This window comes from Somniosus microcephalus, chromosome 5, assembly GCF_052327205.1.
Source record: "Somniosus microcephalus isolate GS21.2 chromosome 5, FLI_Smic_1.0, whole genome shotgun sequence".
In the NCBI taxonomy this organism is placed as follows: domain Eukaryota; kingdom Metazoa; phylum Chordata; class Chondrichthyes; order Squaliformes; family Somniosidae; genus Somniosus; species Somniosus microcephalus.
The window spans coordinates 4736273-4760783 of record NC_140991.1 but is presented as its reverse complement, the minus strand read 5'-3'; the positions used below and the strand labels follow the sequence as shown (position 1 = coordinate 4760783).

General features: G+C 55.1%; 1 protein-coding gene across 1 annotated transcript in view; it reads left to right on the top strand.

Annotated features, from left to right (window-relative positions):
* The window catches only part of LOC147116824 (fucolectin-like), a 37552-nt gene extending 15767 nt beyond the window's left edge, over window positions 1–21785 (top strand). The window contains exons 4-5 of the mRNA XM_085987236.1: window positions 4328–4505; window positions 21192–21785. Coding sequence (XP_085843362.1) covers window positions 4328–4478 — 151 coding nt within the window. The 3' untranslated portion in view covers window positions 4479–4505; window positions 21192–21785. The remainder of the gene's footprint in view (window positions 1–4327; window positions 4506–21191) is intronic.
* Window positions 21786–24511: the final 2726 nt, after the last annotated feature.

Genomic DNA, 24511 nt, shown 5'->3' with positions numbered 1-24511 from the left:
CACAATCCACATCCTCACAATCCACATCGTCTCAATCTACAACTCACCGCAATCTACATCCCCACAATCCACATCCCCACAATCCACATCCTCACAATCCACATCCTCACAATCTACATCCTCACAATCCACATCCTCACAATCCATATCCCCACAATCCATATCCCCACAATCCACATCCTCACAATCCACATCCTCACAATCCACATCCTCACAATCCACATCCTCACAATCCACATCCTCACAATATACATCCTCACAATCCACATCCCCACAATCTACATCCTCACAATCCACATCCTCACAATCCACATCCTCACAATCTACAACTCACCACAATCTACAACTCACCGTAATCTACCGTCCACCCACGTACCACACCAAATTTCTCACCGAGATATCTTCACTGCTTTCCTCCCTCAGACTCTGCATCGATTGTCCAGCTCTCCCCTGCCGACAGTGCTTGCTCTTCCAGGATAATCCTGGAATGCAAGGATATCCCCAGCTTCTCTTCTCCCCTGCCTCCACCAGCCACCTTCCAACAACAAATGCGAGGAGCTCATGGACTTCTTTGTCTAAATGGAATCGGATAAATACTTGAAGTGGAAACATTTGTCTGGCTCTGGGCTAAGATCAGGGAGAATGAGACCAATTGGAGAACTCTTTCAAAGAGCTGACAGAGGCTCGATGGGCCAAATGGCCTCCTTCTGTGCTGTATTATCCTATGATCACCAAGGCCGCCTACTTCCACCTCCATAGCATTGCCCGTCTCCGCCCCGCCTCAGCTCAACTGCTGCTGAAACCCTCCTCCATGCCTTTGTAACTTCCAGACTCGACTGTTCCAACACTCTCCGGGCAGACCTCCCACCTTGCACCCTCCATAACCTTCAGCTCATCCAAAACTCTGCTGCTCCCGTGTCCTAACTCGCACCCAGTCCCGCTCACCCATCACCCCTGTGCTCGCTGAAATACATTGGCTCCTGGTCTGGCAAAGCCTCGATTTTAAAATTCTCATCCTTGTTTTCAAATCCCTCCATGGCCTCGCCCCTCCCTATCTCCGGCCCATAACCCTCCGAGATATCTGCACTCCTTCAATCCTGTGCTAATACCTCTGTGTGTGTTTGCTAACGCGCCTGTGAAGTGCCTTGGAATGTTTTATTACGTTAAAGGTGCTATGTAAATGCAAGTTGTAGTTGTAATATGCAGCCTACTGTGATATAGACACTGAGTCAGACGGTTGTGGGTTCAAGTCCCACTCCAGGGACTTGAGCACATTAAGCTAGGCTGACACTCCAGCGCAGTGCTGAGGGAGCGCTGCACTGTCGGAGGTGCCCTCTTTCAGATGAGACGTTAATCTGAGGCCCCATCTGCCCTCTCAGGTGGACGTAATAGATCCCAAGGCACTATTTCGAACAAGAGCAGGGGAGTTCTCCCCGGTGTCCTGGCCAATATTTATCCTTCAACCCATATCACAAAAACAGATTATCTGGTCATTGTCGCATTGCTGTCTGTGGGACCTTGCTGTGCACAAATTGGCTGCCGCGTTTCCCACATACAACAGTGACCATACTTCAAAAGTACTTCATTGGCTGTAAATCATTTTGAGACGTCTGGTGGTTGTGTTTCTTGAGCAGTATGTAACTGAACCGACCAGGGGGCAAGCAACCTTAGATCTGGTCCTGTGTAACGAGACAGGATTAATTAAAAATGTCCTAGTAAAGGATCCCCTTGGAATGAGTGACCATGACATGGTTGAATTCCATATTCAATTAGAGGGTGAAAAGGTTGGATCTCAAACAAGCGTGCTAAGCTTGAATAAAGAAGACCATGAAGGTATGAGAGCGGAATTGAGCAGAGTGGATTGGGAAAATAGATTAAAGGGTAAGATGATACATGATCAGTGGTGTACATTTAAGGAGTTATTTTACAACTTCCAAAAAAAATATATTCCACTGAGAAGAAAAGGGTGTAAAAGAAAAGACAGCCATCCGTGGCTAACGAAAGAAATTAAGGATAGTATTTGACTAAAAACAAGGGCATATAAGGTAGCCAAATCTAGTGGGAGGATAGAGGATTGGGAAAACTTTAAAAGACAGCAAAAAATAACAAAATGATTGATTAAGAAAGGGAAGATAGATTATGAAAGTAAATTAGCAAAAAATATAAAAACAGATAGTAAGAGTTTTTATAGTTATATAAAACGAAAAAGGGTGGTTAAAGTAAATGTTGGTCCCTTGGAGGATGAGACCGGGAAATTAATGCTGGGAAATATGGAGATGGCAAAAACACTGAATGAATATTTTATATCAGTCTTTACAGTAGAAGACGCTAAGAATATCCCAACACTGGACAAACAGGGGGCTAAAGGGGGGAGGAGCTAAACACGATCAAAATCACTAAGGAAGTGGTACTCGGTAAAATAATGGGACTCAAGGCAGATAAATCACTTGGACCTGATGGCTTACATCCTAGGGTCTTGAGGGAAGTGGCGGTAGGGATTGTGGATGCATTGGTAATAATTTTCCAAAACTCCCTGGACTCGGCAAAGGTCCCGGCAGACTGGAAAACTGCTAATGTAACACCCTTATTTAAAAAGGGCAGTAGACAGAAGGCTGGAAACTATAGACCGGTTAGCCTAACATCTGTGGTAGGTAAAATTTTGGAGTCCATTATTAAGGAGACAGTAACAGGACATTTGGATAATCATAATTTAATAGGACAAAGTCAGCATGGTTTTATGAAGGGGAAGTCATGTTTGACAAATTTGCTGGAGTTCTTTGAGGAAGTAACATATAGGGTGGATAAAGGGGAACCAGTGGACGTAGTGTATTTAGACTTCCAAAAGGCATTTGACAAGGTGCCACACAAAAGATTATTGCTTAAGATAAAAAATCACAGGATTGGGGGTAATATTCTGGCATGGATAGAGAATTGGCTATCTAACAGAAGGCAGAGAGTTGGGATAAATGGTTCATTCTCAGACTGGCAATCAGTAATTAGTGGTGTTCCGCAGGGGTCAGTGCTGGGTCCCCCACTCTTTACAATCTATATTAACGATTTGGAGGAGGGGACCGAGTGTAACTTATCAAAGTTTGCAGATGATACTAAGATGGGAGGGAAAGTAGTGAGTGAGGAGGACATAAAAAACCTGCAAGGGGACATCGACAGGCTAAGTAAGTGGGCTGAGGTTTGGCAGATGGAATACAATACTGGAAAGTGTGAGGTTATGCACTTTGGCAGGAAAAATCGTAGAGCAAGTTATTATCTTAATGGCAAGAAACTGGAAAGTACTGAAGTACAAAGGGATCTGGGGGTCCTGGTGCACGAAACTCAAAAGGTTAGTATGCAGGTGCAGCAAGTGATTAAGAAGGCCAATGGAATGTTGGCTTTCATTGCTAGGGGGATAGAATATAAAAATAGGGAGGTATTGCTTCAGTTGTACAAGGTATTGGTGAGACCGCACCTGGAATACTGCGTACAGTTTTGGTGTCCATACTTAAGAAAGGACATACTTGCTCTCGAGTCAGTACAAAGAAGGTTCACTCGGTTAATCCCGGGGATGAGGGGATGGACATATGAGGAGAGGTTGAGTAGATTGGGACTCTACTCATTGGAGTTCAGAAGAATGAGAGGCGATCTTATTGAAACATATAAGATTGTGAAGGGGTTGGATCGGGTGGATGCAGGGAAGATGTTCCCGATGATGGGTGAAACTAGAACTAGGGGGCATAGTCTTAGAATAAGGGGCTGCTCTTTCAAAACTGAGATGATGAGGAACTACTTCACTCAGAGGGTGGTAGGTCCATGGAATATGCTGCCCCAAAAAGCTGTAGAAGCTACATCATTACATAAATTTAAAACAGAAATAGACAGTTTCCTAGAAGTAAAGGGAATTAAGGGTTACGGGGAGCGGGCAGGAATTTGGACATGAGTCTAGGTTCGGATCGGTCATGGCCCTGTGGGTAGCGGAGCGGGCCCAGGGGCCGTGTAGCCTGATCCTGCTCCTATTTTGTGTGTCTAATTCTGTTAGATTCAGGAGATGGTTCTGTGATAGTGGATTGGCGGTTAGGATCAGATCAGCCATGATCTTATTGAATGGTGGAGCAGGCTCGAGGGGCCGATTGGCCTACTCCTAATCCTATTTCTTATGTTCTTGTGTTCTTATGAAAGGCGCTATAGAAATGTAAGTCTAAATGCAAGTCTATCTATACAAAGTGGTGTCCCCCCTGTAATGTAGGACATCCTGTGATGGTTACAATCTGCAGAGTGTGTTCCAGATTCATCTAACACCCCACTGTAATCCTTGTTCTCACTCTGTCTCTTACAGCTGTGCAACAATCTCCTCCATTCCTGGGGGACAGACTGCGACATTTTACTGTGCACCATTCGGCCTGCACGGTCGTTTTGTGAACATTGTCCTCCCGACGTTTCGGGGAGTTCTGACTCTGTGTGAGGTGGAGGTGTATGGAGGCCCCTAACTGATTCTGCAGCTCCCATTTCCTCCTGTGAGTATCAATCGTCTGCTCCAGTGTTTGCTTATTCTTCATTCTCACCACTGCAACACTTCATCTCCCCGCTTCCGAGCTCCCTCCCTCCTGTAAATATTTAATTACTTATTCATGGGATGTGGGCATCGCTGGCAAGGCCGGCATTTATTGCCCATCCCCAGTTGCCCTCAGAAGGTGGTGGTGAGCCGCCTTCTTGAACCGCTGCAGTCCGTGTGGTGAAGGTGCTCCCACAGTGCTTTTAGGGAGGGAGTTCCACGATTTTGACCCAGCGATGATGAACGATCGGTGATATATTTCCAAGTCAGGATGCTGAGTGACTTGGAGGGGAACTTGGAGGTGATGGTGTTCCCATGCGTCTGCTGCCCTTGTCCTTCTAGGTGGAAGAGATCGCGGGTTTGGGAGGTGATGTCGAAGAAGCCTTGGTGAGTTGCTGCAGTGCATCTTGTAGATGGTGCACACTGCAGCAACGGTGTGCCAGTGCTGGAGGGGGTGAATGTTTAAGGTGGTGGGTGGGGTGCCAATCAAGTGGGCTGCTTTGTCCTGGATATTGTTGAGCTTCTTGAGTGCTGTTGGAGCTCAACTCATCCAGGCAAGTGGAGAGTATTCCATCACACTCATTACTTCTGCCTTGTAGATGGTGGAAAGTCTTTGGGGAGTCAGGAGTTGAGACACTCACCGCAGAATACCCAGCCTCTGACCTGCTCTAATGAACTTGGGGCTCGGGCCACTCAACACTCCCTGCAGTGTGATGGGGAAACTGGGCACCTACCCAACCATTCTTGAACTCAGCAGTCATGGGGGTATTTGAGTGGCGGGAATGATCCATGTGTTTCTGGAGACACCAATCTCAGTTCCCGCCCCATTCCAGACCTTGCTCGCAACTCTTTCCTTGTGTTTACTGATCGCTGTGTCAAAACAAACCAAAGGGCCACACAGGCTGAAATCAGTGCTGGAGATTACAGAATCGTAGAAATTCACGGCACAGAAGGAGGCCATTCGGCCCATCGTGTCCGTGCCGGCCGACAAAGAGCTCTCCAGCCTAATCCCACTTTCCAGCTCTTGGCCCGCAGCCGTGTAGGTTACGGCACTTCAAGTGTATATCCAAGTACTTTTTAAATGTGATGAGGGTTTCAGCCTCTCCCACCCTTTCAGGCAGTGAGTTCCAGACCCCCACCACCCCTGGGTGAAGAAATTTCTCCTCAAATCCGCTCTTAAACCTTTGACCAATTACTTTAAATGTGTGCCCCCCTGGTTATTGACCTCTGCTCAGGGAAATAGGACCTTCCTATCGACTCTATCCAGGCCCCTCATTAGCAGCTCTTTTAAGATGGACAACATATTCGCCCAATGCCTCGGTTTAATGGGTCGCATTTACCATTTATTTTTACTGTTTGAAGTCCATTTAAATACTTTGGTTTACAATTTCAGATTTAAAAAACTCACGCACTTCCAGGGGGTTGAAAGGCAGAGCAACAGAAAGGGGGAGAGGAGGAGGGGAGAGAGAGCAACAGGAAGGGAGAGGAGGAGGGGAGAGAGAGCAACAGGAAGGGGGAGAGGAGGAGGGGAGAGAGAGCAACAGGAAGGGAGAGAGGAGGAGGGGAGAGAGAGCAACAGGAAGGGGGAGAGGAGGAGGGGAGAGAGCAACAGGAAGGGAGAGAGGAGGAGGGGAGAGAGAGCAACAGGAAGGGAGAGGAGGAGGGGAGAGAGAGCAACAGGAAGGGGAGAGGAGGAGGGGAGAGGGAGCAACAGGAAGGGAGAGAGGAGGAGGGGAGAGAGAGGAACAGGAAGGGGAGAGGAGGAGGGGAGAGAGAGCAACAGGAAGGGGAGAGGGGGAGGGGAGAGAGAGCAACAGGAAGGGGGAGAGGAGGAGGGGAGAGAGCAACAGGAAGGGGGAGAGGAGGAGGGGAGAGAGCAACAGGAAGGGGGAGAGGAGGAGGGGAGAGAGCAACAGGAAGTGGGAGAGGAGGAGGGGAGAGAGAGCAACAGGAAGTGGGAGAGGAGGAGGGGAGAGAGAGCAACAGGAAGGGAGAGAGGAGGAGGGGAGAGAGAGCAACAGGAAGGGAGAGAGGAGGAAGGGAGAGAGCAACAGGAAGGGGGAGAGGAGGAGGGGAGAGAGAGCAACAGGAAGGGAGAGAGGAGGAGGGGAGAGGGAGCAACAGGAAGGGAGAGAGGAGGAGGGGAGAGAGAGCAACAGGAAGGGAGAGAGGAGGAGGGGAGAGAGAGCAACAGGAAGGGGAGAGGAGGAGGGGAGAGAGAGCAAAAGGAAGGGGGAGAGGAGGAGGGGAGAGAGTAACAGGAAGGGGGAGAGGAGGAGGGGAGAGAGAGCAACAGGAAGGGGGAGAGGAGGAGGGGAGAGAGTAACAGGAAGGGGGAGAGGAGGAGGGGAGAGAGAGCAACAGGAAGGGGGAGAGGAGGAGGGGAGAGAGAGCAACAGGAAGGGAGAGAGGAGGAGGGGAGAGAGAGCAACAGGAAGGGAGAGAGGAGGAGGGGAGAGAGCAACAGGAAGGGGGAGAGGAGGAGGGTAGAGAGAGCAACAGGAAGGGAGAGAGGAGGAGGGGAGAGGGAGCAACAGGAAGGGAGAGAGGAGGAGGGGAGAGAGAGCAACAGGAAGGGAGAGAGGAGGAGGGGAGAGAGAGCAACAGGAAGGGGAGAGGAGGAGGGGAGAGAGAGCAACAGGAAGGGGGAGAGGAGGAGGGGAGAGAGTAACAGGAAGGGGGAGAGGAGGAGGGGAGAGAGAGCAACAGGAAGGGGGAGAGGAGGAGGGGAGAGAGTAACAGGAAGGGGGAGAGGAGGAGGGGAGAGAGTAACAGGAAGGGAGAGAGGAGGAGGGGAGAGAGAGCAACAGGAAGGGGGAGAGGAGGGGAGAGAGAGCAACAGGAAGGGGGAGAGGAGGAGGGGAGAGAGAGCAACAGGAAACTCCACTAATGACAGAAAATGCCTCAAATGAATGTGCTCCAGGACCCTTGGAAAATATAACCCTCCACATCCCACTCCCCCTCTCTCCCCCTCCTTCACCCCCTCCCCTCCCCCTCTCTCACCCCCTCCCACACCCTCTCAGCCCCCCCTCCCACACTTGCTCTCCTGCTCCCCCTCACCACCTGTCACCCGCTGCACCCCTCTTTCCCCCTTCTCCCCTCACTCCCCCTCATTCCCCTCCCCTCTCCTCTCACCCTCTCTGCCCATCTTTCCCCCTCCTCTCCTCCTCCCTCACCCCCAGCAGTTAGTTCTCCAAGCCATGTTCTTCTGAACTTTGGGAAGATTCTCCTGCAGTGAGGAGATGGGGGTGGTGGACACGGCCAGATATCAGGCTGGATTTAGGCCGGTTTCTCAGGGGCTGTGACAGCCTTTGTGAAGCTTTGCCTGCTGTCCTATAACAACAACAACTTCACGTAGTAAACTGTCCCACGGTGCTTCACAGGAGCAAATTACCAGACAAAATTTCACGTCGGGCCACATGAGGTGTTAGGACAGGGGACCAAAAGCTTGGTCAAAGAGGTGGTTTTAAGGAGCATCTTAATGGAGGAGAGGTTTAGGAAAGGAGAAGGGGGGCCCAGTGCCCACTGGAGGGAGTGGAGAGAGTGGGCCCAGTGTCCACTGGAGGGAGTGGAGAGGGAGGGCCCAGTGTCCACTGAAGGGAGTGGAGAGGGAGGGCCCAGTGTCCACTGGAGGGAGTGGAGAGGGAGGGCCCAGTGTCCAGTGGAGGGAGTGGAGAGGGAGGGCCCAGTGTCCACTGGAGGTAGTGGAGAGAGAGGGCCCAGTGTCCGCTGGAGGGAGGGGAGATGGAGGGCCCAGTGTCCACTGGAGGGCATGGAGAGGGAGGGCCCAGTGCCCACTGGAGGCAGTGGAGAGGGGGGGCCCAGTGTCCACTGGAGTGAGTAGAGAGGGAGGGCCCAGTGTCCACTGGAGTGAGTAGAGAGGGAGTGCCGAGTGTCCACTGGAGGGAGCGGAGAGCGAGGGCCCAGTGTCCACTGGATGGCTTGGAGAGGGTTCAGTGTGCACTGGAGGGAGTGGAGAGGGAGGAATCCGTGTCCACTGGAGGTAGTGGAGAGGGAGGGCTCAGTGTCCACCGGAGGGAGTGGAGAGAGAGTGCCCAGTGTCCACTGGAGGGCCTGGAGAGGGCCCAGTGTCCACTGGATGGAGTGGAGAGGGAGGGATCAGTGTCCACTGGAGGTAGTGGAGAGGGAGTGCCCAGTTTCCACTGGAGGGCATGGAGAGAGAGGGTCCAGTTTCCACTGGAGGGAGTGGAGTGGGAGGGCACAGTGTCCACTGGAGGGAGTGGAGAGGGAGGAATCCATGTCCACTGGAGGTAGTGGAGAGGGAGGGCCCAGTGTCCACTGGAGGTAGTGGAGAGGGAGTGCCCAGTTTCCACTGGAGGGCATGGAGAGAGAGGGTCCAGTTTTCACTGGAGGGAGTGGAGTGGGAGGGCACAGTGTCCACTGGAGGGAGTGGAGAGGGGGGGCCCAGATTCCACTGGAGGGCATGGATAGGGAGGGTCCAGTTTCCACTGGAGGGAGTGGAGTGGGAGCAGGTAAGTGATTGGTTGGTGAGTATTTCTCTTTTTTAAACTTTAACTCTGTAGTTTATCGTTACTAGGATCTTTTCTGGTGTAGCAGGTACTGTTGGTAGACTATACAAGAGCCTTAGAGATATCTTTAATTGGTGATAGTAAATTAATTTAAATTAGTTAAGGGGAAAGTCATGCCAGGAGAGCCCAGCCCCGTGATGTGCTCCTCCTGCTCCATGTGGGAATTCAGGGACACTGCCCCTGGTGACTACGTGTGCAGGAAATGCATCCATCTGCAGCTATTAGCAGACCGCATTGAGGATCTGGAGCTGCGGGTGGATGGGTTGTGGAGCATTCACGAGGCTGAGAAGTTCATGGATAGCACGTTTAGTGAGTTGGTCACACCGCAGGGAAGGGCTGCACAGGAAGAAAGGAAATGGGTGACCACCAGGCAGAGCAATAGAAGTAGGCAGGTAGTGCAGAAAACCCCTGTGACCATTCCCCTCTCAAACAAGTATACCGTTTTGGATACTGTTGGGGGGAATGACTCACCAGGGGAAGGCAGCAGCAGCCAGCTTCCTGGCACTGGGGGTGCTCCTGCTGCCCAGGAGGGGAGGAAAAAGAGTGGGAGAGCAATAGTCGTAGGGGATTCTATAGTAAGGGGAACAGATAGGCGTTTCTGTGGCCATAGACGTGAATCCAGGATGGTTTGTTGCCTCCCTGGTGCCAGGGTCAAGGATGTCACTGAGCGGCTGCAGGGCATTCTGGAGGGGGAGGGTGAACAGCCTGAGGTCGTGGTCCACATTGGTACCAACGACATAGGTAAAAAGAGGGATGAGGTCCTGCAGCAAGAATTTAGGGAGCTAGGGGCAAGATTAAGGAGCAGGACCTCGAAGGTTGTAATCTCTGGATTACTCCCGGTGCCACGTGCTAGTGAGTATAGGAATAGGAGGATAGAACAGATGAATGCGTGGCTAAAGGGATGGTGCAGGAGGGAGGGCTTTAGTTTCCTGGATCACTGGGTCTGCTTCTGGGACAGGTGGGACTTGTACAAGTCGGACGGTTTACACCTGAACCAGAGGGGAACCAATATCCTTGCGGGGAGGTTTGCTAGCACTGCTGGGGGGGGTTTAAACTAATTCGGCAGGGGGATGGGATACAGAGTGGAGCTATAGTAGGGGGGTGATGTACAGCCAAATAAGGAGGAAAAAACAAGTCAGCAGGGAAGGCAGAGCAAAGATGTGAAGGAAAAAGGGAATATGGCAGGGCTGGAAGGCATTTATTTTAATGCAAGGAGTCTTGCAAATAAGGTGGATGAACTGAAGTTGTTGTTGAACACATGGGAGTACGATATTGTTGCTATCACGGAGACATGGTTGAGGGAGGGTCAGGACTGGCAGCTAAATATTCCGGGGTATAGAATCTTCAGGCGAGACAGAGGGGGGTGTAAAAGGGGAGGGGGTGTTGCAATATTAATTAAGGAGTCTATTACTGCTGTAAGGCAGGGATGATATATTAGCGGGTTCCTCTAATGAGGCCATATGGGTAGAACTTAAAAACAAAAAGGGGTCAAGCACCTTGCTGGGAGTGTACTATAGGCCCCCAAACAGTCAGGGGGAGATAGAGGAACAGATATGCAGGCAGATACCAGAAAAGTGTGAAAATAATAGGGTAGCAATAGTGGGGGATTTCAACTTCCCCAATATAAATTGGGATAGTCAGAGTGTGAAAGGCTTGGAGGGAGCAGAATTCTTAAAGTGCATCCAGGAAAGCTTTTTGAGCCAACATGTAGAAAGTCCTACAAGAGAGGGGGTGGTACTGGACCTAATTCTAGGGAATGTAGCCGGGCAGGTGGTGGAAGTGTCTGCAGGAGAGCATTTTGGCAATAGTGACCATAATTCGGTGAGATTTAAGGTGGTCATGGAAAAAGAAAAAGACGGCCCGGAAATTAGGGTTCTAAATTGGGGGAAGGCCGATTTTAATAAGATAAGACAGGATCTGGCAAAAGTGGACTGGGAGCAGCTACTTACAGGAAAATCCACATCAAAACAGTGGGAGGCTTTCAGAAGGGAAATAGAGAGAGTACAACACCAACATGTTCCTGTAAAGGTCAAGGGTGGGACCAACAAGCAAAGGGAACCTTGGATGACAAAGGATATACAAAAATGCATTAGGAAAAAAAGGGGGGCTTTTGGCAGTTACAAAAGACAAAAGACGGTGGAAGCCCTAGAGGAGTATAAGAGGAGCAGGGGCATACTTAAAAAGGAAATTAGGAGGGCGAGGAGGGGCCATGAAATAACACTGGCGAGCAAAATAAAGGAAAATCCTAAGATGTTTTATAAGTATATTAAGGGCAAGAGGATAACCAGGGAAAGGGTAGGGCCCATTAGGGACCAAAGTGGCAAGCTGTGTGTAGAGCCAGATGAAGTAGGTGGGGTTTCAAATGAATTTTTTGCCTCAGTGTTCACTATGGAGAAAGACGATGTAGACATAGAAGTCGGGCAAGGGGACTGTGACATACTTGAACATATTAGCATCGAGAGGGAGGAGGTACTAGCGGTTTTAGCAGGCCAAAAAGTGGATAAATCCCCAGGCCCGGACGAGATGTATCCCAGGCTGTTGTGTGAGGCAAAGGAGGAGATTGCAGGGGCTCTGACACAAATTTTCAGAACCTCTCTGGCCACAGGGGATGTACCAGAGGACTGGAGAACAGCTAACGTAGTACCATTATTCAAGAAGGGTAGCAGGGATAAACCAGGGAATTACAGGCCAGTGAGACTAACATCTGTGGTAGGGAAATTATTGGAAAAAATTCTGAGGGACAAAATTAGTCTCCACTTGGAGAGGCAAGGATTAATCGGGGATAGTCAGCATGGCTTTGTCAAGGGTAAATCATGTCTGACCAATCCGATTGAATTTTTCGAGGGGGTGACTAGGTGTGTGGATGAGGGAAATGCTGTGGATGTGGTTTACATGGACTTCAGTAAAGCTTTTGACATGGTCCCGCATAGGAGACTGGTCAAGAAGGTAAGAGCCCATGGGATCCAGGGGGCCTTGGCGCGTTGGATCCTAAACTGGCTGAGTGGCAGGAGGCAGAGGGTGATGGTCGAAGGTTGCTTTTGTGACTGGAAGCCTGTGTCCAGTGGGGTACCTCAGGGATCGGTGCTGGGTCCCTTGCTGTTTGTGATCTACATTAACGATTTGGATGAGAATGTAAAGGGTATGATCAGTAAGTTCGCGGATGACACGAAAATTGGTGGGGTGGTAAATTGCGAGGAGGAAAGCCTCATGCTACAGGACAATATTACCGGGTTGGTAAGATGGGCGGAAAAGTGGCAAATGGAATTTAACCCGGAAAAGTGCGAGGTGATGCATTTTGGACGGACAAATAAGGCAAGGGAATACACAATGAGTGGTAGGACCTTAGGAAGTACAGAGGGTCAGAGGGATCTTGGTGTACATGTACATAGATCCCTGAAGGCAGCGGAACAGGTAGATAAGGTGGTTAAAAAGGCTTATGGGATACTTGCCTTCATTAACAGAGGCATAGAATATAAGAGCAGGGAGGTTATGATGGAGCTGTACAAAACGCTGGTGAGGCCACAGCTGGAGTACTGTGTGCAGTTCTGGTCGCCTCACTATAGGAAGGATGTGATTGCTTTGGAGAGGGTGCAGAGAAGATTCACCAGGATGTTACCTGGGATGGAGCGCCTCAGCTATGAAGAAAGATTCAACAGGCTGGGGTTGTTTTCCTTGAAGCAAAGGAGGCTGAGGGGGGACCTGATTGAGGTGTACAAAATGATGAGGGGCATAGATAGGGTAGATAAAGAGGAACGTTTCCCCTTAGTTGGGGGGTCAATAACAAGGGGGCACAGATTCAGGGTAAGGGGCAGGAGATTTAGGGGGGATTTGAGGAGGAACTTTTTCACCCAGAGGGTGGTTGGAAGCTGGAACTCACTGCCTGAAAGGGTGGTAGAGGCAGGAACCCTCACAACATTCAAGAAGCATTTGGATGAGCACTTGAAATGCCATTGCATACAAGGCTATGGACCAAATGCTGGAAAATGGGATTAGACTGGACAGGGAGGGATGGGTGGCGCAGACACGATGGGCCGAAGGGCCTCTTTCTGTGCTGTAAAACTCTATGACTCTATGACTCTATGGCTCAGTGCCCGCTGGAGGCAGTGGAGAGGGAGGGCCCAGTGTCCACTGGAGTGAGTGCAGAGGGAGGGCCCAGTGTCCACTGGAGGTAGTGGAGAGGGCGGGCCCAGTGTCCACTGGAGGGAGTGGAGATGGAGGGCCCAGTGTCCACTGGAGGGGGTGGAGAGGGAGGGCCCAGTGTCCACTGGAGTGAGTGGAGAGGGAGGGACCAGTGTCCACTGGATGGACTTGAGAGGGAGGTCCCAGTGTCCACTGGATGGAGTGGAGAGGGAGGGCCCAGTGTCCACTGGAAGGAGTGGAGAGGGAGAGCCCAGTGTCCACTGGAGGGAGTGGAGAGGGAGGACCCAGTGTCCACTGGACAATGTGGAGAGGGAGGACCCAGTGTCCACCGGAGGGAGTGGAGAGGGAGGACCCAGTGTCCACTGGAGGGCGTGGAGAGGGAGGGCCCAGTGTCCACTGGAGGGAGTGGAGAGGGAGGGCCCACTGTCCACTGGAGGGAGTGGAGAGAGAGGGCCCAGTGTCCACTGGATTGTGTGGTGAGGGAGCACCCAGTGTCCACTGGAGGGAGTGGAGAGGGAGGGCCCAGTGTCCACCGGAGTGAGTGGAGAGGGAGTGCGCAGTGTCCACTGGAGGGAGTGGAGAGAGTGGGCCCAGTGCCCACTGGAGGGAGTGGAGTGCGAGGGCCCAGTTTCCACTGGAGGGAGTGGAGAAGGAGGGCCCAGTGTCCACTGGAGTGCCTGGAGTGTGAGGGCCAAGTTTCCACTGGAGGGCCTGGAAAGGGAGGGCCCAGTGTCCACTGTAGGGCCTGGAGAGGGAGGGCCCAGTGTCCACTGGAGGGAGTGCAAAGGGAGGGCCCATTTTCCACTGGAGGGAGTGCAGAGGGAGGGCCCAGTGTCCACTGGAGGGAGTGTAGAGAGAGGGCCCAGTGTCCACTGGAGGAAGTGGAGAGGGTCCAGTGTCCACTGGAGGGAGTGCAGAGTGAGGGCCGAGTGTCCAATGGCGGGAATGGAGAGGGAGGGCCCACTGACTAGTGGAGGGAGTGGAGAGGGAGGGCTCAGTGTCCACTGGAGGGAGTGGAGAGGGAGGGCCCAGTGTCCACTGGAGGGCCTGGAGAGGAAGGGCCCAGTGTCCAGTGGAGCAAGTGGAGAGAGAGGGCCAGGTGTCCACTGGAGGGCATGGAGAGGGAGCGCCCAGTGTCCTCTGGAGGGAGTGGAGAGGGAGGGCCCAGTGTCCACTGGAGGGCCTGGAGAGGGAGGGCCCACTGACTAGTGGAGGGAGTGGAGAGGGAGGGCTCAGTGTCCACTGGAGGGAGTGGAGAGGGAGGGCCCAGTGTCCTCTGGAGGGAGTGGAGAGGGAGGGCCCAGTGTACACTGGAGGGAGTGCAGAGAGAGGGCCCAGTGTCCACTAGAGGGAGTGGAGAACCCAGTGTCCACTGGAGGGAGAGGAGAGGGAGGGCCCAGTGTCCACTGGAGGGTGTGGAGAGGGCGGATCCAGAGTCCACTGGAGGGAGTGTGGAGGGAGGACCCAGTGTCCACTGGAGGGACTGGAGAGGGAGGGCCCAGTGTCCACTGGAGGGACTGGACAGGCATGGCCCAGTATCCACTGGTGGGAGTGGAGAGGGAGGGCCCAGTGTACACTGGAGGGCCTGGAGAGGGAGGGCCCAATGTCCACTGGAGGGAATGGAGTGGGAGGGCCCAGTGTCCACTGGAGGGCCTGGAGAGGGATGGCCCAGTGGCCACAGGACAGAGTGGAGGGAGAGGGCCCAGTGTCCACTGGAGGGTGTGGAGAGGGAGGGCCCAGTGTCCACTGGAGGGAGTGGAGAGTGAGGGCCCAGTGTCCACTGGAGGGACTGGAGAGGGAAGGTCCAGTGTCTGCTGGAGGGAGTGGAGAGAGAGGGCCCAGTGTCCGCTGGAGGGAGTCGAGGGGGAGGGCCCAGTGTCCACTGGAGGGCATGGAGAGGGAGGGCCCAGTGCCCACTGGAGGCAGTCGAGAGGGAGTGCCCAGTGTCCACTGGAGGGAGTGGAGAGGGTGGGCCAAGTGTCGACTGGAGGGCCTGGAGAGGGCCCAGTGTCCACTGGAGGGAGTGGAGAGGGAGGGCCCAGTGTTCACTGCAGTGAGTGCAGAGGGAGGGCCCATTGTCCACTGGAGAGAGTGGAGAGGGCAGTCCCAATGTCCACTGGAGGGAGTGGAGAGGGAGGGCCCAGTGTCCACTGGAGTGAGTGGAGAGTGAGGGACCAGTGTCCACTGGAGGGACTTGAGAGGGAGGTCCCAGTGTCCACTGGATGGATTGGAGCGGGAGGGGCCAGTGTCCACTGGAAGAAGTGGATAGGGACGACCCAGTATCCACTGGAGGGAATGGTGAGGGAGGACCCAGTGTCCACTGGAGGGAGTGGAGAGGGGGGACCCAGTGTCCACTGGAGGGAGTGGAGCGGGAGGACCCAGTGTCCACTGGAGGGAGTGGAGAGGGAGCGCCCAGTGTCCACTGGAGGGAGTGGAGAGGGAGGGCCCAGTGTCCACCGGAGTGAGTGGAGAGGGATTCCCCAGTGTCCACTGGAAGGCCTGGAGAGGGAGGGCCCAGTGTCCACTGGAGGGCATGGAGAGGGTGGGCCCAATGTCCACTGGAGGGAGTGGCGAAGGAGGGCACAGTAACCACTGGAGGGAGTGGAGAGGGAGGGCCCAGTGTCCACTGGAGGGACTGGAGAGGGAGGGCCCAGTTGCCACTGGAGGGAGTGGATTGGGAGGGCCCAGTGTCCACTGGAGGGAGTGGAGAGGGAGGGCCCAGTGTCCACTGGAGGGAGTGGAGCGGGAGGGCCCAGTGTCCACTGGAGGAGTGGAGAGGGAGGGATCAGTGTCCATCAGTGGGAGTGGAGGGGGAGGGCCCAGTGTCCACTGGAGGGAGTGGAGAGAGTGGGCCCAGTGTCCACTGGAGGGAGTGGAGAGGGAGGGCCCAGTGTCCACTGGAGGGCATGGAGAGGGAGTGCCCAGTGTCCACTGGACGCAGTGAAGAGGGAGGGCCCAGTGTCCACTGGAGTGAGTGGAGAGGGAGGGCTCAGTGTCCATAGAAACATAAAAACATAGAAGATAGGAGCAGGAGTAAGCCATTCGGCCCTTCGAGCCTGCTCCGCCATTTAATGAGATCATGGCTGATCATCCAAATTCAGTACCCTGTCCCTACCTTCTCCCCATATCCCTTGATCCCTTTAGCCTCAATAAATATAACCAACTCTTTCTTGAATATATTTAATGAACTGGCCTCCACCGCCCTCCGTGGCAGAGAATTCCAGAGGTTCACAACTCTCTGGGTGAAGAAATTCCTCCTCATTTCAGTCCTAAATGGCTTACCCCTTATCCTTAGCGTATGACCCCTGGTTCTGGACTCCCCGGCCATCAGAAACATCCTTCCTGCATCTAGTCTGTCCAGACCTGACAGAATTTAATAGGTTTCGATGAGATCCCCTCTCAATCTTCTAAACTCCAGTGAGTATAAGCCCAGTCGACACAATCTCTCCTCATACGTCATTCCTGCCATCCCAGGTATCAGCCTGGTGAATCTTCGCTGCACTCCCTCCATGGCAAGAACGTCCTTCCTCAGGTAAGGTGACCAAAACTGCACACAATACTCAAGGTGCGGTCTCACCAAGGCCCTGTACAACTGTAGCAAGACATCCTTGTTCCTGTACTCGAACCCTCTTGCTACGAAGGCCAACATACCATTTGCCTTCTTAACCGCCTGCTGCACCTGCATGCTTAACTTCAGCGACTGGTGCACAAGAACACCCAGGTCTCTTTGCACTTCCCCTTCTACCAATCTATTGCCATTCAAATAATAATCTGCCTTCCTGCTTTTGCCACCAAAGTGGATAACCTCACATTTATCGACATTATAGTGCATTTGCCATGTTTCTGCCCAATCACCCAACCTGGCCAAATCGCACTGGAGTTTCACGACATCCTCCTCACAGCTTACCCTCCAAACCACCTCTGTGTCATGTGCAAATTTGGAGAGGGAGGGCCCAGTGCCCACTGGAGGGAGTGGAGTGCGAGGGCCCAGTGTCCACTGGAGGGAGTGGAGAAGGAGGGCCCAGTGTCCACTGGAGGGCCTGGAGTGTGAGGGCCAAGTGTCCACTGGAGGGCCTGGAAAGGGAGGGCCCAGTGTCCACTGGAGGGCCTGGAGAGGGAGGGCCCGGTGTCCACTGGAGGGAGTGCAAAGGGAGGGCCCAGTGTCCACTGGAGGGAGTGCAAAGGGAGGGCCCAGTGTCCACTGGAGGGAGTGCAGAGGGAGGGCCCAGTGTCCACTGGAGGGAGTGGAGAGAGAGGGCCCAGTGTCCACTGGAGGAAGTGGAGAGGGTCCAGTGTCCACTGGAGGGAGTGCAGAGGGAGGGCCCAGTGTCCAATGGAGGGAATGGAGAGGGAGGGCCCACTGACCACTGGAGGGAGTGGAGAGGGAGGGCTCAGTGTCCACTGGAGGGAGTGGGGAGGGAGGGCCCAGTGTCTATTGGAGGGCCTGGAGAAGGAGGGCCCAGTGTCCACTGGAGCGAGTGGAGAGAGTGGGCCCAGTATCCACCGGAGGGCGTGGAGAGGGAGGGCCCAGTGTCTACTGGAGGGAGTGGAGAGGGAGGGCCCAGTGTCCACTGGAGGGAGTGGAGAGGGAGGGCCCAGTGTACACTGGAGGGAGTGCAGAGGGCGGGCCCAGTGTCCACTGGAGGGAGTGGAGAGTGAGGGCCCAGTGACCTCTGGAGGGACTGGAGAGGGAGGGCACAGTGTCCACCAGAGGGAGTGGAGATGGAGGGCCCAGTGTCCACTGGAGGGAGTGGAGAGGGAGGGCCCAGTGTCCACTGGAGGGAGTGGAGAGGGAGGGCCCAGTGTCCACTGGAGTGAGTGGAGAGGGAGTGCCCAGTGTCCACTGGAGGGAGTGGAGAGAGAGTGCCCAGTGTCCACTGGAGGAGTGGAGAGGAATAGCCCAGTGTCCACTGGAGGGAGTGGAGAGGGAGGGTTCAGTGTCCACCAGTGGGAGTGGAGAAGGAGGGCCGAGTGTCCACTGGAGTGAGTGGAGAGAGAGGGCCCAGTGACCACTGGAGGGTGTGGAGAGGGAGGGCTCCGTGTCCACTGGAGGCAGTGGAGAGGGAGGTTCCAATGTCCTCTGGAGTGAGTGGAGAGGGAGGGCCCAGTGTCCACTGGAGGGAGTGGTGAGGGAGGGCCCAGTGTCCACTGGAGGGAGATGTGAGGGAGGGCCCAGTGTCCAATGGAGGGAGTAGGGAGGGAGGGCCCAATGTACACTGGAGGGAGTGGAGAGAGAGGGCCCAGTGTCCACTGAAGGGAGTGAAGAGCCAGGGCCCAGTGTCCACTGGAGGGAGTGGAGAGAGAGGGCCCAGTGTCCACTGGAGCGAGTGGAGAGGGAGGGCCCAGTGTCCACTGGAGGGCTTGGATAGGGTGGGCCCAGTGTCCATTGGAGGGCTTGGAGAGGGAGGGCCCAGTTTCCACTGGAGTGAGAGGAGAGGGAGGGCCTAGTGTCCACTGGAGGGAGTGGTGAGGGAGGGCCCAGTGTCCACTGGAGGGAGTGGGAGAGGGAGTGCCCAGGGTCCACCAGAGGGAGTGGAGAGGGAGGGCCCAGTGTCCCCTGGAGGGAGTGGAGATGGAGGGCCCAGTGTCCACTGGAGGGAGTGAAGATGGAGGGCCCAGTTTCCACTGGAGGGAGTGGAGAGGGAGGGCCCAGTGTCCACTGGAAGGAGTGGAGAGGGAGGCCCCAGTGTCCACTGGGGGGCATGGAGAGGGAGGGACCAGTGTCCACTGGAGGGAGTGGAGAGGGAGGACCCAGTGTCCACTGGAGTGAGTGGAGAGGGAGGTCCCAGAGTCCACTGGAGCAGTGGAGAGGGAGGGCAATGTGCCCACTGGAGGGAGTCGAGAGGGAGGGATCAGTGTCCATGAGTGGGAGTGGAGAGGGCGGGATCAGTGTCCATGAGTGGGAGTGGAGAGTGCGGGCCCAGTGTCCACTGGAGGGAGTGGAGAGAGAGGGCCCTGTGTCCACTGGAGGGAGTGGAGAGGTAGGGCCCAGTATCCACTGGAGGGCATGGAGAGGGAGGGCCCAGTGTCCATGGGAGGGAGTGGAGAGGGAGGGCCCAGTGTCCACTGGAGGGCCTGGAGGGGGAGGGCCCAGTGTCCACTGGAGGGCCTGGAGGTCGAGGGCCCTGGGTCCACTGGAGGGAGTGGAGGGAGAGGGCCCAGTGTCCACTGGAGTGAGTGGAGAAGAGGGCCCAGTGTCCTCTGGAGGGCTTGAAGAGGGAGGGCCCAGTACCCACTGGAGGGAGTGGAGAGGGAGGGCCCAGTGTCCACTGGAGGGAGTGGAGAGGGAGGGCCCAGTGTCCTCCGGAGGGCCTGGAGAGGGCGTGCCCAGTGTCCACTGGATGGCCTGGAGAGGTAGGACCCAGTTTCCACTGGAGGGAGTGGAGAGGGAGGACCCAGTGTCCACTGGAGAGCCTGGAGAGGGCGGACCCAGTGTCCCCTGGAGGGAGTGCAGAGGGAGCGCCCAGTGTCCACTGGAGGGAGTGGAGATGGAGGGCCCAGTGTCCACTGGAGGGAGTGGAGATGGAGGGCCCAGTGTTCACTGGAGGGAGTGGAGAGGGAGGGCCCAGTGTCCACTGGAGGGAGTGGAGAGGGAGGGCGCAGTGTCCACCAGAGGGCCTGGAGAGTGAGGGCCCACTGTCCACTGGAGGGCCTGGAGAGGGCGGATTCAGTGTCCCCTGGAGGGAGTGTAGAGGGAGGGCCCACTGTCCACTGGAGGGAGTGGAGAGGGAGGGCCCAGTGTCCACTGGAGGGAGTGGAGAGGGAGGGCCCAGTGTCCACCGGAGGGCCTGGAGAGTGAGGGCCCACTGTCCACTGGAGGGCCTGGAGAGGGCGGGCACAGTGTCCACTGGAGGGCCTGGAGAGGGAGGACCCAGTTTCCACTGGAGCGAGTGGAGAGGGAGAGCCCAATGTCCACTGGAGGGCTTGGAGAGGGGGGTTCCAGTGTCCCCTGGAGGGCGTGTAGAGGGAGGGCCCAGTGTCCACTGGAGGGAGTGGAGAGGGAGGGCCCCGTGTCCACTGGATGGAGTGGAGACGGAGGGTGGACTCTGTAAATAACCTTCTGATTTAATTTATTTGTTTACTTTTCCACTTTGGTTTTACTTATAAATTCAATTTTAATGTTTGTTCCTGTTTAAGATGGTTCCTCTTTTTTATTGAACCAAATTAACTGTAAATTAAATGAAAATTAACAGAACTTTAAATAAAACTTATCAAATTAAATTAAAATTTGATTGTCCGGGGAGATGATGCACTCCAGTCCCCGCGGCTCCCAACGGAAGGCCTCGAGCGTGCCGGCGGACACCGCGTGCTCCATCTCCAGGGCCACCCAGGGGTGAACGTGGCCACGGAAGAGAGGCAGGTAGTCGTGCCAAACAACCCCTGGACCGCCCGCTGCCTGGACCTGTTAATGGCCACTTTGGCCAGGCCCAGGAGCAGTCCCACGAGAAGGTCCCCCCGGCCTGCCCGCTCCCCTTCGCACCGGGTGACCGTAGATCAGGAGCGTGGGACGGAAGTGCAGCCAAAAATCGAGGAGCAGCCCCTTCAAAAAATGGAACAGGGGGTGCAACCTCTCACACCCAATGTAGGTGTGGAACACGGACTCCTCTAGGCCGCAAAAATAGCAAGCGGCGTGGGAGTCCGTGAACTTGTTTAAAATCTTATTGCACGGGACTGCTCCGTGCAACACACTCCAGGCCAAGTCCCCAATAAAGAAGGGTCACTCTTGTTAATTTGATTTTTTTGTTTGCGGACACCAGTGTCACCCAAATCGACCAATCAGAAGAGGAGGATCTCTGCCATTCCCATTGGTTGGGCTGATATATGTCACAGTCCATGCACTCCGTCCAATCCCATAAAATATTCAGCTTCTAATGATCCCAATGAATGGACTCCAATATTGGACGTGGATATTCATTCCCACACCAACTGAACGTTTGTCTTGTCATTTTATTTTCCAGAATTCCGGAGTGATCCAAACTGCAATGGCCGCTTGTTTGGGAATATCCGCTTTGTGCTTCGAGCTTCTGCAACCAATCCTGATCATTCCCAGCTTCTTCTCCTGGGCCCAGCTCAGGCCAACTCAGCTTTAAGCAATGATTTATCACAATGAGACTCCCTTTAAGGGTTTCTGCAACACATCCGAGAAGAAACAGTCGATGGACTATCAGTAAAATTCCTGCAGAGAAATCACAGGCACCAGGGCAGTGATCAGTGAAAGGGAACCAGTCACCAGGGAAAGAGTCTGTGGAACACTGCGCCCAGGACAAAGGGTACAGAGTGACCGCATCAGACCCAGCCCCGTCCCACTGACTGTCCCACACCTTGAAACAGGAATTCCTGCTCGAATGTAACATCTGCTGCTCTGAACAGAGCCAGGATTAATCCTGGAGTCCGTGCAGTTTATCACCATCAGTGTCTGTCTGATAAGGGCCCTGTACTGACTCCCCATTCACTGTCTGCACTGGAGAGTTACTGTTCTGTGAGGATGTGCATGTGATCTGTAACCTTCCTGCCATTTCTGTCTGAATAAATCAATAAAATAACTGACTGCAGGTCCTTGTTGCTGTGTCCGTTCTGTTCACTAAAACAGAGACCCACTGGATGCTCAGAGACTCGTTCCACACAATCTCCCTCCCCTTGAAGGAATATTTCTCACCTTTTCACATTCCCATTTCCCCATTGTACACAGAAACCATCTCCCCCGGGATCTGCCCCTCCCCCCGGGATCTGCCCCTCCCCCCTGGGCACTCTCTCCCCCCGCCCCGGGCTCTCTCCCCCCACCCCGGGCTCTCTCTCCCCCCACCCCGGGCTCTCTCTCCCCCCACCCCGGGCTCTGTCTCCCCCCACCCCGGGCTCTCTCTCCCCCCACCCCGGGCTCTCTCTCCCCCCACCCCGGGCTCTCTCTCTCCCCCCACCCCGGGCTCTCTCTCCCCCCACCCCGGGCTCTCTCTCCCCCCACCCCGGGCTCTCTCTCCCCCCCCCCACCCCGGGCTCTCTCTCCCCCCACCCCGGGCTCTCTCTCCCCCCACCCCGGGCTCTCTCTCTCCCCACCCCGGGCTCTCTCTCCTCTCTCTCTCCCCACCCCGGGCTCTCTCTCCCCCCACCCCGGGCTCTCTCTCACCCCCCACCCCGGGCTCTCTCTCCCCCCACCCCGGGCTCTCGCTCCCCCCACCCCGGGCTCTCTCTCTCCCCACCCCGGGCTCTCTCTCTCCCCACCCCGGGCTCTCTCTCCCCCCACCCCGGGCTCTCTCTCCCCCCACCCCGGGCTCTCTCTCCCCCCCACCCCGGGCTCTCTCTCTCCCCACCCCGGGCTCTCTCTCCCCTCACCCCGGGCTCTCTCTCCCCCCGGGCTCTCTCTCCCCCCACCCTGGGCTCTCTCTCTCCCCACCCCGGGCTCTCTCTCCCCCCACCCCGGGCTCTCTCTCCCCCCACCCCGGGCTCTCTCTCTCCCCACCCCGGGCTCTCTCTCTCCCCACCCCGGGCTCTCTCTCCCCTCACCCCGGGCTCTCTCTCCCCCCACCCCGGGCTCTCTCTCCCCCCGGGCTCTCTCTCCCCCCGGGCTCTCTCTCTCCCCACCCTGGGCTCTCTCTCCCCCCACCCCGGGCTCTCTCTCCCCACCCCGGGCTCTCTCTCCCCCCACCCCGGGCTCTCTCTCCCCCCGGGCTCTCTCTCCCCCCACCCCGGGCTCTCTCTCCCCCCACCCCGGGCTCTCTCTCCCCCCGGGCTCTCTCTCCCCCCACCCCGGGCTCTCTCTCCCCCCACCCTGGGCTCTCTCTCTCTCCCCCCGGGCTCTCTCTCCCCCCACCCCGGGCTCTCTCTCCCCCCGGGCTCTCTCTCCCCCCACCCCGGGCTCTCTCTCCCCCCGGGCTCTCTCCCCCCACCCCAGGCTCTCTCTCCCCCCGGGCTCTCTCTCCCCCCGGGCTCTCTCTCCCCCCGGGCTCTCTCTCTCCCTCCCCCTGGGCTCCAAAATGGGGAAATGATAAACTGGAAATCAGCTTTTTGAACAGATCCAAGTCCATCAATAACTACTTTCTGCCTACTTCCTGTCAGCCGGTTCTCATAGAATCACAGAATAGTCCAGCACTGAAGGAGGCCATTCGGCCCCTCGAGTCTGTGCTGGCTCTGTCGAAGAGCAATCCAGTCAGTCCCACTCCCCCGCTCGCTCCCCACATCCCGGCAACTTTTTCTCCTTCATTTATTTATCCAATTCCCTTTTGAAGGCAACTCAATGCAGCTCAATATATTCCCACTAATAACAGAGGCTCCGAGCCTGTATTGAACTTTTCACAAACTCTTTGGAGGTATAAGTAGGCAATGTTCACCGGACGACCCTCATCCACCACCTTGGTCACTTCTTCAAAAAATGTCACCAAATTAGCAAGACATGACCTTTTTTATGAAGCCATGTTGGGTGTCCCTAATATTAACCTCTATATCCAAGTATAGGGGACCTTGAAGGAAAGGGGCAGACTTGCATTTCTGTAGCACCTTTCACAATGTCCCAAGTGATTTACAGCCAAGAGAAGTACTTTTATTTTTCAAGTGTTGTTATGTTGAAGTGTAGGTAACGCAGCTGCCAATTTGTGCACAGCAAGCTGCCACAGACAGCAATGAGGTAATCTGCTTTCACAATGTAGGTCGAGGGGGTAAATGTGTGGCCAGCACACCTGGGAGAACTCCCTGCTTTTCTTTGAAACAGTGTGCTGGGATCTTTTATGTCCACCTGAGAGGGCACCATGGGGAGGGGGGCGCGCAGCACCCACGGCGGGCGACGATTCCCCGGTACTGAAGGAGCGCTGCACTGGCGGAGGGGCAGTACCGAGGGAAAGCTGCAATGTCGGAGGGGCAGTAGTGAATGTGTGCAGCACTGTTGGTGGGGTATTAATGAGGGAGTGCCGCACTGTCTGAGGGGCAGTAATGTGGGAGCGCTGCACTGTTGGAGGGTCAGTACTGAGGGAGCGCTGCACTGTTGTAGGGTCGGTACTGAGGGAGCGCCGCACTGTCGGAGTGTCAGTACTGAGGGAGCACTGCACTGTCAAATGGTCATGTAGTTTGCGCTAACAGATGGCCCAAAGGCACCGAATTTCACCCCCTTTATCTGCTTATTATCTCGTTGCTGTTTTGGGGATCTTGCTGTGCACAATGGGCTGCCGCGTTTCTTACATTACAACAGTGACTACACTTCAAATGTACTTCATTGGCTGTAAAGCGCTTTGGGACGTCCTGAGGCCGTGAAAAGTGCTGTAGAAACGCAAGACTTTCGTTTTCTTTTGAAGTG